The 15284-nt window shown below is 41.6% G+C and overlaps 2 protein-coding genes across 4 annotated transcripts in view; one reads left to right on the top strand and one right to left on the bottom strand.

Annotated features, from left to right (window-relative positions):
- The window catches only part of alkbh1 (alkB homolog 1, histone H2A dioxygenase), a 45462-nt gene extending 34934 nt beyond the window's left edge, over positions 1-10528 (bottom strand). Inside the window, exons 1-2 of the mRNA XM_080042668.1 lie at positions 10258-10528; positions 6502-6610 (exon numbers count right to left, since the gene is read on the bottom strand). Coding sequence (XP_079898794.1) covers positions 6502-6610; positions 10258-10395 — 247 coding nt within the window. The 5' untranslated portion in view covers positions 10396-10528. The remainder of the gene's footprint in view (positions 1-6501; positions 6611-10257) is intronic.
- Positions 1-15284, top strand: part of ldah (lipid droplet associated hydrolase) — an 82396-nt gene that overhangs the window by 55573 nt on the left and 11539 nt on the right. The gene's annotated exons all lie outside the window — the stretch shown is intronic.

Raw genomic sequence — 15284 nt, 5'->3', positions numbered from 1 at the left:
GAGGGTTGCTGAAGAAGCCTCTGCTCTCAAAAAAGAACACAACTGCTTGTCACAGCTTTGCCAGAGAGCACCTGGAGATACCTGAAGTCTTATTCTGTGGACAGATTAGTCCAAAATTGATCTGTTTGGTCATAACCAAAACCGCCATGTTTGGGCAAAAACGCAACTCTGCCTACCACCAACAGAACCTTCTCCCAAGTGAAGAATGGTGATGGCAAATGGTCCGCAAATCTCCAGATGTAATGTGTGGGTTGGCTTTTACCTGAAAAATCCCTTTTCTTGTGGTGCTTGAAGATATTTTTGAAGGAAGTCCACTTCTAGGCAGATGTTAAGTCACTCTTAAAGCTCTCCATTTGTAGATGATTTGCCTCACGGTGGGCCGATGGAGCTCAAACTTTTTTATACGAATGTATAGCTGTCCCCAGACAAATGTGCAAAATCAAAACTCTATTCCTGAGATCCTCTGAGATTGTTTCCCCTTTGAGCATGTCTGACCTGTATGGGTTCAGTTTGGTGAGCCTAAACTGAACTGGTTTTATCTTTGTTTTATCTAGTGGCGCCCAATTTCTTCCCTAAAGATCTCTCATTACATTGGTCTATTTCATCAATCAGTTTGGCCCACCTGATTGTGTTTACCTTGCTCGATTTAAGCAATGCAGCTCAGGAGACTGACCTCGATGTTAAGGGGGCGTGGAGATCCAGGAGACTGCTCAGGGACTGGTTGTATAAGTCCACTGAGTCAGCAACAGAGAGGGAGTCAGTTGAGCCAGAGGAGAGATGTTGAAGGTCCAGGGCCAGTGCGTCCATGTTGATATTTTTCACATTCCTGAAGTGGATCTGCCGCTTTGGTTTGGTGTGGGGGGAAGGAAAATGGAGCTCCATTGACACAACTCTGTGATCCGAGACGCCGAGATCATAAACCTGTAGGTTGCTGATGGGGGCGGAGTTAGAGATGACCAAGTCAAGTGTGTGTCCTCTGGAGTGTGTGGGGGCATCAACATGTTGTTGTAGGTTGAGGGAGTCTAGCAGCTGAAGAAAATCAGCAGCGGGCTGGCATGAGGGGGTGTCAACATGAATATTAAAATCACCCAGAATGATGGTATTGGCAGAGGTAGTACAGAGTGTTGTGAGGAGATCAGACATTTCCGAGATGAAAGCAGAGTTGGGTTTTGGGGGCCTATATATGAGGAGAACAGTCATGGGATGGGGGGGCTTACATGTGAATGCAAGACACTCACAGGAGGAAGTTGTAGGCAGCGACATGGGGGACAACTCCAGGTCCTGTTTGTGGATGACAGCTAGGCCACCATCGCGACCAGTTCTGCGGGCTGCCTCCAAGTAGCAGTAGCCTGGGGGACAGGCTTCATTTAGGGCAGAGTAAACCTCTGGCTGGTGCCAGGTTTCTGTTAGGCACATGAAGTCAAGTCCTTTTTCCCTTATATGTTCTTCAATCAAGCTGGATTTATTATTAATGGATTGAGTGTTGAAAAGTTCAAATTTGACCAGTGACTGTGGGGTTATTCTCTGTACAGGTCGCAGAGCCTTAAAATCCACTCCGCGCAGGTTAGAATCCACTCCATGTAATCTATCCAGCCGGGAGTGCGGGGATCTCGCGATGTTGTGTCCTTTGCCCTCAGCCGTCTCAGCGGACCAGACGGATGGAATGAAGCCAGCAGGCTGACCATAAATAAAGTTTCTCCCTGAGCCTCTGTGGATATATCGAGGTCTACGCAATAGTCCTAGCTGCTTAATGGTGGAAATACAGGGTGGGATGGAGCGGTTGTTGTACTTCAGCAGCTGTGAGGCGAAGTACTTCAACATCGAACCAACCAGAGTGATGTTAGCCTGTTAGCAGCTAGGTACGGACCCGAAGCAGCTGGAGAAGAGCCGGGAGGCAGTGCAGAAAAATCCACAAGACAGTAGAGACAGCTTTGCAGGTTGACCGGGGCATATTCCTCACCAGGATCACCAAAAAAAAAACGCCAGCAGTAACCAGGAAAATGTCACATCGGCTACTTGTTTTTAGCCGTTGTTTTTAGCCGTTGCTAGGGACGCCAAAATAGCAAGTGAGCTACACAGCTCTTCCACAATAAAACTGGAGCAACTAAAGATAGTCCATAAGCTTGCTTTTCGTTGTTGATGTAGCTTGTAGGGAACCAAGAAGAGATTAAAGGTTCACAAAAAATCACTTTTTAAAATAAAATTGGCCAAAATTGGCCCAAACATTTCTCTTTCTGTGACATCACAGAAAGAGAAATTTCTCAGGCTAGGATGAACCAATTAATTTTTTTTTTGCACATTTATACTACACTCAACAAAAATATAAACGCAACACTTTTGTTTTTGCTCCCATTTTTCATGATATGGACTTAAAGATCTAAAATTCATTCCAGATACACAATTGTACCATTTCTCTCAAACATTGTTCACAAATCTGTCTAAATGTGTGATAGTGAGCACTTCTGCTTTGCTGAGATAATCCATCCCACCTCACAGGTGTGCCACATCAAGATGCTGATCTGACATCATGATTAGTGCACAGGTGTGCCTTAGACTGTCCACAATAAAAGGCCACCCTGAAATGTGCAGTTTTGTCTCACAACAAAATGCCACAGATGCCACAAGCATTGAGGGAGCGTGCAATTGGCATGCTGACAGCAGGAATGTCAACCAGATCTGTTGCTCGTGCATTGAATGTTCATTTCTCCACCATAAGCCGTCTCCAGCAACTTCGCACAGCCATTGAAGAGGAGTGGACCAACATTCCACAGGCCACAATTGACAATCTGATAAACTCTATGATGTGTTGCACTGCATGAGGCAAATGGTGGTCACACCAGATACTGACTGGTTCTGAGTCCCCAGACCCCCAATAAAGCAAAAAAATGCACATTTCAGAGTGGCCTTGTATTGTGGACAGTCTAAGGCACACCTGTGCACTAATCATGATGTCAGATCAGCATCTTGATGTGGCACACCTGTGAGGTGGGATGGATTATCTCAGCAAAGCAGAAGTGCTCACTATCACACATTTAGACAGATTTGTGAACAATGTTTGAGAGAAATGGTACAATTGTGTATCTGGAATGAATTTTAGATCTTTAAGTCCATCTCATGAAAAATGGGAGCAAAAACAAAAGTGTTGCGTTTATATTTTTGTTGAGTGTACATAGGATCTCAGAATTCAATACACCTTCATATTCCCACCGGTGAAATAGGCCTTTAAAGACAAACCTGAATAAATAAGTGGATAAATGAATTACAGATGCTTTCAAAGGCTCACTTAAAGCGGCTACGAGTAACATTTAATCTTATCTTTTAAACAGCCTCATGTTTCCTCTGATAATCATAAATTACCTTTAACAGCAAACGAGACCATCAGTGCAAAGAAAGACGTTTTTAAATAGTTTTTATTACTGCTTTTGGTCTGGTCGCACACCCAGTCCGATTTTCGGTTCGCTCGTGCAGGCTCTATGGTCACATATCCATATTGGTCGCAGATTTCAGTGTGGCGCAGCAACGTGTTTTGAGAAGCCTATCCCTCCAGGTGAGGGAAGGGGAGCGGGAGCCTTGTTTGAGACAGTTATTTGTCGTCATAATGACTGATAACGGGGCTGAACCATCAAAGAAAAAAAATAAAATGCAATGAAGAAAAGCTAAAAGGGAGAGTGATATAGGCTACGGGCGGGACGAGGGCGTTGCCAAGCAACGTGTATACAATTTCACGAGAGCGAAACTAGACTGCAGTGTTTAGGCTACTCCTAAATGAATGAGCGGTTGGTACTAACACAAAGTTTGCTTTGCTTCACCATCATCAGATAACCATTATCTGAAATAGTCATTATTTACATCAACAACACAAACACATTACCTCATCGTGATCCAAACTAACTGCCGTCTCTCGTTCATTCGCTTTCTGTGAGGACACGTCTTTCAGCTCCGTGAGAGAGAGTAGTTGGGTGACACTGCTGCATCAACTCATTTCAATCAGGTGTGTGTGGCAGTGACTGGCATTAGTTGATGCAGTGTCAAAACCACTCTCACGGAGCCGAAAAGAGTCCGCACACTTTCAACACACGGACATGCACTATATTGCGCCCTTCTCAGTTCACACTCGCACGCCTGGCACGCGCTAGAAAACAGCTTTGCGACAGCGGGCGTCGTAAAAATACTACCGCTTTTGTCCAAAGGGGACGCCAACGTGCCATCTTACTCGTAGTGGCTTTAATAGTTTGATGAATATTAAAATGATGTTTGAAATAATGTGGCCTTCCCAGTCACCTGGGGCCTGATTTATAAACGTGGCGTACGCCCAGAAGAGGGCGCACGCCAATTTCTACGCAAACATTGGGATTTATAAAAACCAAACTTGACGGGAAGATGTGCGGTCCTCCACGCAAACTCTGACCCATGCGTACGCACAGAAAGTGGAGAAAGGAGAAACGGTGACTCCGTCGGCACATGTATGAAGTGCGAGAACGAATGTGTTTGTGTAAAATTAATCCAGATAGGCCGATTATAAGCCATGTAGGTCTATCATACAGTGAGATCCTTTGCAAAACGGATGAAGCCATTCTTACAACTAATAAAAAAATGCCTCCACGGATTGTTCCATCGAGTGATACCAACAAAAACAAAACGAATTAGGATCTTAAATAGCCTACAAACGGAGATATATGAGTGCAAACAAAACAAAACAAAACAAAACAAAACAGCAACGTTCGAATATGCCCTGCAGTTATTAAAGAATAACCTATCTGCATGTTATTGAATTAATTCTGATAATATTGAGGTGGAAGACAGCCTATTAGTTTTACACTGACGCTGTTCTCGATGCCTCAGTCAGGCAGACAGGAGTGCACAGTTTCATACACTAATCATAAGCCTACTGTACATCACATATTGCAAAAAAAATTCATGGCTTTTAGCCCGTTTTATCTATGTGTTTTTCTTTGTGTTTAAGTACGTCGTAACTGTGTTTTGAAAGGGACTGTGAAGTTTATTATTAACCCTCCGCTGCCCGTAACTGCCCCGGGATGAATTCTCCGAATGTGTATCTCATGAGGGGTCTCAGTGTCCCCCGCTCGTGGCACAAACACTGCTGTGTGAGGATAAGCACTTTTTTGCGTCCACTTTTATGTCGGATCACTTCTTTTTATTTCGGCCACAGCGTTCACAGAGATCGCCACACTCTGACGCCTTTACGCTCACAATGTGCCACCAAACAAAATTTTCCCTGGTCGCCACTTCTCCAACGGGTACTTCGGCCTGACCGCAGTGATCCACACCGTGTGGAGTCTATTTTTCCATTTCCCTTTCAGTCGGAGATTGACACTAACTCCTAGCCTGGCATTCCCAGACCTGCCACTAGGCGCTGGCAAATTAAATTTGCTGCGCCTGTTGGTCTGGCCACGCTCCGTTGAAGCTTTATCAAGAAGACCAGAAATCTGGGTCTCACATTTCAATTGGTTCTATCTAATATGGGCGCGCCAGAGCCCTTTATATGGTACTCTGGGGAGGACGTAACCGGATGACGACAGTGACGTGCATGCGACGTCGAAGCCGTGATAGTAAACATCAAAGATGGCTGCGGATATGTTGTGTGAGTTTGAGACTGCTTTGGCCTCGACCCTTAACGATTTGGAAGACGGCACTCAAATCTTTCATTAGCAAGTAAGTGGAATGTTCTGTTTTGCCGACCGACAACGGCAAACGTTTAATTTAACAGTTTAACAGCTGTTCGCTAAACGAACGGGGCTTACGTCACCTTGTGCATCGCTCTGATTGGTTGTAGTGCTATCCAACTGCGTGCAGTGGCATTTGAAATGCACGAGTAGGAGCCGCCCCTTGAGTTGGAAATTACTATTGATCGTGGCCAGACCCTCTATCGTTCAAGATATCAGGGTATGGATTTCCAGGCTAACTAACGCCTTCATGCACTCAGTAAATTATATTAATTTGGGCGTGTCTATGTATGGGTGAATATGGGCGTTGCGTGAAGCCCGCAAAGGCTGCGCCACATTTAGAGTTGATTGTGATTTATAAAGGGAAACAGGCGTACGAATATTTTTGTTCGCACGTACATCCTGAGTTTCTTCCGTACGCCAGCTTCCACGTGAATTCCACGCAAAGCTTTATAAATGAGGCCCCTGATCTCTCAACCTACCTGAAAACATTTGGGAGATTTGGGGACTAATGTGTTAAGGCAGTGCTCTCCTTCATTAGTATATTTTAATTGATTAAGAATTATTTTATTTAACTCCCACTGAATGAGGGAACAACTTTGACCTCCAATACCACTCCACTGGACAATCTCAACAAAGGAACAGTGAAGCTGTGGACCAGAATCTTACTGACACACTTTGCCTTTAAATTGTCAAACACTTGTCTTTTGTGCCATGTCAACTTTCTCTCCAAGTAAGTTCTACATGTAGTTTTGGATTGAGTGTATTCTCTGGTGTTTTAGTATTTGACTTTCAACATGGTAAATAACTCTCTTACCTGGATAGTCCTTGAGGCCAAAGGCTCTCCAGTCTCTGACAGGCTGTAATCCAACGCTCTCAGCCTCAACATCACTCACTTCAGCAGGCTCCAGTTTAGCTGCAACTATCTAACACACACACACACACACACACACACACACACACACACACACACACACACACACACACACACACACACACACACACACACACACACACACACACACACACACACACACACACACACACACACACACACACACACACACACACACACACACACACACACACACACACACACACACACACACCATTAGCTTTGCAAAAAGAGGCTGTCGTGAACATACCCTCTTTATTATAGGTGCAGTTGTAACATGGTTGGTTGTGTTCTTGTTAAATCCAGCCAAATGGTTCAACAGTGCCATCTACTGTCATAAATGTGTACCTGCACGGAGTGGTTGAGTCATTAGGGCAATGAATTCTGGGGATTCTCCAAAGACATTCCATGAGGTAATATGTGTGTTAAGTCTGTGCGCATATTTAAATAACTAACTATATAAACTGTAGTTAGAAGTTGAGCTGTTAATGGGGCGCCCGTAGCTCAGTGTGGAGGGCGTATATTTGTTATTTATTTTATTCATGTGAACCAAATACCACTATACGATCACACTGTAAAACATTGGGAGAATTCCACGAGTGAACACACTACTTGTCCGTGCCCACATTGATGACTCTCTCCGCTGTTGTTTTCCATAAATTGTGCAGATCCATTAAACTGCTGTTGCCAAAACCTGGTTCCGAGAGACCGACCACAGAGGTCACACAGTATCAGAGGAGGACGATTTGTTTACATTAGCAGAGCCTTCAGTTAGTTTACAGAACCTATTTACTATACATGTTATTCTTATTAATGTGAATAGTTATATATCATGGATCAAATTTCAAAATCTAATTATTTTGAAGAACCAAATCATCAAAGGGTTGACAGCACACTGGCAGCAGCAGCACAGCACACTGACAGCTGAACTGAAAGGAAATATATAATTATCATTGATCAGAAGATGTGTTTGAATCAAAAGCAGGAGCAAAGCAGCAAGCCACATCCACCAGTCCAGGCTAGGCCAGGCTCCACCACATCCAGCAGGCCAGGCCAGGCCTTCACTTTCCTGCGTCATGCCACTAAAGAGGAGAAGTGATGAGGATAATATGACCTCTGCACAGGTACATGATCTCCTTGAACAACATAAGTTCTTTTATAAGGACTTACTTGAACAAAAGACTAGACAGCGTCTCAAATCCACCCAGAATGATGTGGATGAGTTAAAATCATCTTCTGACAAATTATCTAAAAATAGTAAGGACCTACACAATGACACCCACACAGTCAGCTTAAACCACAACATGATGAACGGAATAGCTGATTATCTAGAGAATCATTCTCGCCGCAACAATTTCGATCTTTAGGCCTACATGAGAAACGAGAAAAACTTTGAAAAGCTTAAACTTTGATATGTTGTTACTGATTTACGCGTTTTATATTATTAATACCGTCTTGTATTTGTTTAGTTTTTCTTTGATTGTTTTGCATTGTTTTTATTAATTTATTTTATTTATATATATTTTTGTTGTGTGTGTGCTTGTGTGTTTTGTATTCTAATATGAACATGTTTATTGGGTGTGGTTTCCATAGTCACTAGGCTACACGTGTTTTTATATTGTTTGTATGTGAAATAAACTAAACTAAAGGTGAAGTGAGCGGTTTATTTGTGTTAATATATGTGTTATATCACTCCACATTCCTACAGCAATCACTTCAACAGAGTGCGGACGTCATATCACAGGGGCCTATTGCATAAAAGTGGAATAAAGGTATCCAGGATGATTGATAAAGCCAGCCTTGACAAAGTCTAGCCTGGGCACTTTGGATCAGTCAGTTGCATAAACGCTAATCCAGGATGAAAAGGGTCTGCTTTGTCAAGCCAGGTGTAAGTCATTCTGTTAAGTGCCAGCCCACAGCTTTCAGAAGTAGACCCAGAGATCGAACACAGATTTACTGAAAAAAAAGGTTAATCCCTTATCCTAGTTTTATGCAATAGGCCCCCATCACAGGTCTCCAAGTCATTCTGATTTGCAGTAATAGCCCAATTAAAATGTTGTAGTATCCCGATTTTTTATCCAATCAGGCGAGAGAACGCTACATACCGTCACTCGTCTCACTCATACTATATACACTCCATGGTCTCACTGCCGGTGCACGCCAGAGCAACAGATGGGTGAATGTGTATGCGCCTACAATGGCGGAGCAGGTAAAAAATCCTTCCCAATGTCTGTTTTGATGGTTTCTAATCATGTTTTATCCGGTTTTATCACACTTATGGATCCGAGATTATGCTAGATAACTTGCTGCTTGAAGACCACAATGCATTAATGTGGTGACGTAGGGACGAGCGAGGGGACTGCTAACTGCAGTAACTGACAGGAAGTTAGCTAAAAGAACCATTCCGCTTACATGGGCCTATTGCATAAAAGTGGAATTAAGATATCCAGGATGATTGATAAAGCCAGCCTTGACAAAGTCTAGCCTGGGCACTTTGGATTAGTCAGTTGCATAAATGCCAATCCAGGATGAAAAGGGTCCGCTTTGTCAAGCCAGGTGTAAGTCATTCTGTTAAGTGCCAGCCCACAGCTTTCAGAAGTAGACCCAGAGATCGAACACAGATTTACTGATGGAAAAATGTAAAAAACGGCTCATTTTCCCACAATGCCTTGCTAGTTTAAACCGTAAATCAGGGGGCAGTTCATTTCATACAGCAAATGTCATCTCTGCAAACTAATCTTGATGTCCCTGCATTGTTTTATGATAAAATAGTTGACAGTGAGCAGTCTGCAGGTGCATTTCAAAAATGGAAAGTCCATTCAAAAAGTTAAACTTTCATAGATTCATTACACAAAGTGAAATATGTCAGGCCTTCTTTTTGGATGATTGATTGATTGATTGATCATGGAAAAAAAAATCCAGTATCTCAAAATATTAGAATATTGCATACAACCAATCAGAAATGTCGACCTTCTGAAAAGTATGTTTATTCTAGATTAATTTCACTTCATGTGTAATGAATTTCTAGAATATATTTAAGTTTCACTTTTTGAATTCAATTACAGAAAAAAGGAATTTTTCATTGATATTGAATTTTGTTTTAGAAGCACCTCGATATAGTTATAAGTACAAAGTGAATTTATTTGACCCACATATGCAACGTCATCTGCCATCGAAAATCAATTGTATAAATATAGCCTGCAATATGAACAGACTATCACATACATTATTATAATTTGTATCATTGCATCTTAATCTAATTATAATTGGTCCCGACCAGGCTAAACGTAAAGGATACATTTCTATGGTAATTTATGTCCCTCCGCTTTTATGCAGCCGGATCATGGCTAACGCAATCCAGGATAACCGAAATATCCTAGGTTAATCCCTTATCTTAGTTTTATGCAACAGGCCCCAGCTCCTTTAAGACTAGAATATGTTTGTAAACAAAACTGTGGACCCTGAAGTTGTAAACAACAGTGAAAGAGTAACGTTAATGTAACTTTCTCAATTCAATGTTCGAAGGCTCACATTTTCTGGAGGAAAGTTTGTTTATTCAGTTATGAGAATATAGCCTTAGAGAGCCATTTTAGAGAAGTTATCTGACACACTCAAAGTTACATAGGCTAGTGCCTATATCTCCAGTCTCCCAAAAGTAACACCTTTATGCCGCCTCACCTTGTCACTGGGAACAGCTTTGGAGAAGTCAATGACGTCGCTGTAATCTGGCGGAGGGTTCCTTCTCTTGTAAAACTTGAATATTTTTCTAAATTGATCATCTTTACTCTCCACCATGGAAGCTGCCATCTTGGCCATGACGTAACTGGTCGTGCCGAAGGTTTTCAAGTCATTTAAACACTATGCTATATGGATTATTTTCGATAATAAATATAAAATAGTGTGGATATTGCATATTGGTGGTGCACAGAAGTGAAACGTGAGGCAGAAGTGTTAATGGATGACAGTTGAAGGCAAACCCAAACAGATGCAGCTAAAATGGCTGTGCAGGAACTACGGTGGTCCTGAGAGTTCAAAACACTGCAAGACGTGAAAAACCATGGACATATAAAGAAAACATACAAGCCGTTTATCAATAGGTTACGCCAAATTCGGACATGCGGACTATGTTGCAAACTGACAAAACATCATAAAAACATAAGGAAGAATTTTTTTTTATTAATTTGACAATGCGCCGCATTAAGAAAACACATAGCAAAACAGAAAACAACCATAGGCCTACGCAGAGTTACAATAATAAGTTATTAATGGCTATAATAAGTTAAAGGTGCAGTGTGTAATATGACGTCATCAAGACATTTCTAGAAAATTCGAGAAAGTTCTAGAATGCAACGCTCCCTGGGTAACCCCACCCCTTTTGAATAATAACAGAAGCTACCGTGGCCTTCAAGGACAAGAACAAATCTAAATTCTAAACAATGCACCTGATGACATTCCAACCATGACGCTTCCAACATGGCGGCGCTCATGCCTTGGTCCAAGGTATGGAGAAATATGGACATATATGAGAAAAAAGGGGAAAAAAATAATTCTAAACATTTTCTTCAGCTATTATGCACTAAATTAAACGTACTTATGGATATTATAATTATTTTCTACAAAGTCTGCTAGGAAATAAAACCTAAAATTCTACACACTGCAGGTTTAAAAATAAAAAGTTATTATTATGAATACTACTACTACTACTACTAATAATAATAATAATAATAATAATAATAATAATAATAATAATAATAATAATAATAATAATAATAATAATAATAGCCTAATAATACTTTGCAATAATATCTCAGATATTAGGCAAAGATATTTTAAAGTGTGAGATTTCAGCATCACCTCTGACCATAGGCGTGGTCATTTAATTAATAAAAATTGTTCAGAAACTAGGGACGTCGGAAAACATGATAGTTTCTCTGAACATGCTAAAACCCTGCTGTATCGATGCGTTAAAGGGGCACTGTGTAACATTTTAAGTAATTTATTAGCTAAAATCAATATCTTCATTCATAAATATGTCCCCATTGGTGTAAAATCACCTCTGCCAATAATCTGAATTATCCTCCTGAGCGGAGAATTACAAATATTAATATTACATTTTGTACATTGAGCAGGCAAGTCTTATGGAGGCATCCATGTTTTTGGAATGTCATCAGGTGCATTGTTTAGAATTTAGAATTGTTCTTGTCCTTGAAGGCCACTGTAGCTTCTGTTATTATTCAAAAGGGGTGGGTTACCCAGGGAGCGTTGCATTCTAGAATTTTCTTGAAGATGTCATATTACACAGTGCCCCTTTAATGAACTTTACAGTGTGAAGAAATAGGAATGGTTCAAGTAGGCCAACAACATTTAACACATAGGCCTACATTGTAATGCAATAATTTAAAGGGGTAAACATTTTTGATTACAATTTTGTTTGAAGACAATTGGTGATTGATAGCCAACTGATTTTTTCTTAAAGGACAAATCAGTAATTGAAAGCTCTGAACATGATATCTATTCTCAAGGGCATCTGATTTAAATGTAGATATGAATGTGTTAATCCACTGTAGCCTATTATGTCCATTCCTATCAAATATGAAGTAAAATAGCCTTCTTCATAGAAATGTAATAAAGGTACGCCTATAAAAATAAGGGATACAAATAATATAGGGGAGAACGGGGGAATCTGAGGCATCGGGTAATGTGAGCCACCCCCTGTATCTAGGCAACGGAAAACATTTGTGGTCATGTGAGATATATGTTTTCAAGCCCCTCTCATTTCCCCTTGGCCATGAAAGAGAGGACCTCATGGTGCTGTGGTAAGCATGTTTTTTTCACCAAAATAGGTATTTTGCATGTAAAAGTAAATTGTCTTGCTGTCAACTTAATCAACTGTTGTGCCAAAGCAAATGTATTCATGTAGAAAAACTTCTATCATACGTGTTGATGAACTACTAACATATAAAAACTATGTGATGATATTAGCTAAAGATTAGCCTGAAATGCTAAGAGAAGTAGTTTTTTCTCAAATTGTGGTGGTGGGGGAAAGTGAGCCAAATGCTGTGGGGGAAAGTGAGACACTGTTTCACTTTCCCCCACCATGAGGCACAAGTTAAGTTTAGTCTTAAACACATTTTAATGTAATATTACATAACATATGTTTTATTTTAATGTCATACACATTGTAGAAAAGCCATCATGCCAAGGAAATACACCAGGAAGATGACCTGGGGCAACCACACGGAAAGAGCACCTTCTCATCTTTCCCTGTAACCTTCGGGGCTGGAATGTAGAGTAGGCCTAGTTGTAGAGTATGACAGGCTGATGTTATAATCCAGTTGGGTCTTCTCCTGTGTTCTGAGTCCCAGGCTGTTCTCGCCGGTTGTGATTTTCCTATGCTTTGACCCCCAGACACAAGCTGGCTCTAAGGGTCCTGTGTTCTGACCCCCAGACTGTGTTCTGATCTAACTGGTTCTATCTTTCATTTTAATCTTATTAAAACCTTTTGAATTATAATATGTTGCATTTGATTTTGTTCAGAGTTACTTTCAAGTGTTTAGAAAATTTGCATTGCTTAATTGACCAAACCCCATCATTCTTTTACTAGTCCGCCATTAATTCTGGAATGTGTGGCTAGCTTTAAGGATTCTAACAGTTACAATATGTGTTGTTATGGTAGTTTCAGAGTGGAAAAAGTAAGTGGATCAGTTTACCCCCAGCTGGTTCACTTTACCCCCTTGATTTTTCTGGTCTGTCTCAGTTTACCCCACAGCTGGGGTAAAGTGAGCCACATGACAACTTTTTTTAAAACAATAATATTTTCACTGCCCTTTGTCTTGAAAAAATTCTGCTAATGCCCATTTCTAGGAAACATCCTGAATTAAAGCGGCAACGAGTAACTTTTAAATATCTTTTAAACAGCCTCATGTTTCCTCTCATAATCATAAATTACCTTTAACAGCAAACGAGACCATCAGTGCAAAGAAAGACGTTTTTATATAGTTTTTATTACTGCATTTGATCTGGTCGTACACCCAGTCCGATTTTCGGTTCACGCGTGCATGCTCTATGGTCACATATCCGTATTGGTGACAGATTTCAGTGTGGCGCAGTTACGCGATTTGAGAAGCCTATCCCTCCAGGTGAGGGAAGGGGAGCGGGAGCCTTGTTTGAGACAGTTGTTTGTCGTCTCGTCATAATGACTGATAACGGGGCTGAACCATAAAAGAAAAAAAAGAAAATGCAATGAAGAAAAGCGAAAAGGGAGAGTGATAGTCGGGCGGGAGGGCGTTGCCAAGCAACGTATACACAATTTCACGCAGCGAACCTAGACTGCAGCATGGACTGCAGTGTTTACTCCTAAATGAATGAGCGGTAGCCTACTAAAACAAAGTTTACTTTGCCTCACCAGCATCATCAGATGACCATTATTCATCTGAAATAGTCATTATTTACAACATAAACACATTACCTCATCGTGATACTAACTAACTGCCATCTCTCGTTCATTCGCTTTGTGTGGGGACACGGACTCGTTCAGCTCCGTGAGAGGTGACAATGCATCAACTCATTGCAATCAGGTGTGTTTAGCACTTACTGGCATTAGTTGATGCTGTGTCACCCATAGACTCACGGAGCCGAAAAGAGTCCGGTGCCCTCACACTTTGCTTTCAACACACGGACACGCACCATATTGCTTCCTGATTATTTTAATCTGCACGCCCTGCACGCTGCCTGCACGAGCTAGAAAACAGCTTCACGACAGCTGGCGTCGTAATAATACTACCGCTTTTGTTCAAAGGTGTCGCCAACGTGCCGACTTACTCGTAGTGGCTTTAATGGGAAATGTGTAAATTTGAGTGATAAATCATTTTAGCTCGCTTAGAGGGGAGCAAATGTAAAAAGTGGCTCAGATTACCCCGTTCTCCCCTATATGGAAAAATAGAGATTATTAGTCTCATTAGCCTAGGCCTATATCATTGGCTAAGAGAACTGTATATTTTTGTTAGAAACCATAGTAGAAACATGGCAATTGTCCAGCTCACGAGATATAGCCTACATTGAAATTAGTTTATCCATGCCATTCTTTATATATTGCTCATCAAAACATCAAAAAGGACAACTTTATACACAACACTATGGTGAAACAACACACTATGTCATGATCCCGTTTGGGCTCCTTGGCCTTATATGTGTTTTCCCTTTTCACCTGTGTTTGTGTGCTGAGCTAATTGCAGGGGTGGAGCCTGGTGTGCTGGAGTCAATTAACAACATTCGCAGCTGCCTTCAATCTTCATCAACTGCGCTACTTATACCCGGGCCTACCTTCCAGACACTGCCAGATTGTAGCTTCTGTTTTTCACACAGTCAGTTCACTCTCTCGCTCACTTGTTTTCAGCTATGCTCTGTTCCACTTTTTCCTGGTTAACCCCTGTTTCTCTGCCACAGTTCTCCCGGCCTGACTCCAGCCACCAGCTCCAGCCCTAGCTCTCCAGCACTACTCCTCGGACCCCTCCTGCCTGCTCGCTCTAGCCTGCTTCCACTCAGCCCCCTGGACTTGCCCCGTTGCTCTCTCCCTGGACCCCCATGCCAGCCAGTTTCCCTCCCCGGATCCCGGTCCTAACACCCCGCTGGTTTTCTCCTAAAATAAATCTTCTTTTACTCACACTGTCTCTGCGCCTGTGTCCTCCAGACCCAACCGTAACAGT

Source organism: Ammodytes marinus (assembly GCF_949987685.1).
Source record: "Ammodytes marinus genome assembly, chromosome: 15".
Taxonomy (NCBI): Eukaryota; Metazoa; Chordata; class Actinopteri; order Uranoscopiformes; family Ammodytidae; genus Ammodytes; species Ammodytes marinus.
Note: the sequence above shows the minus strand (reverse complement) of the source record. Positions and strands in the feature narration are given on the sequence as shown.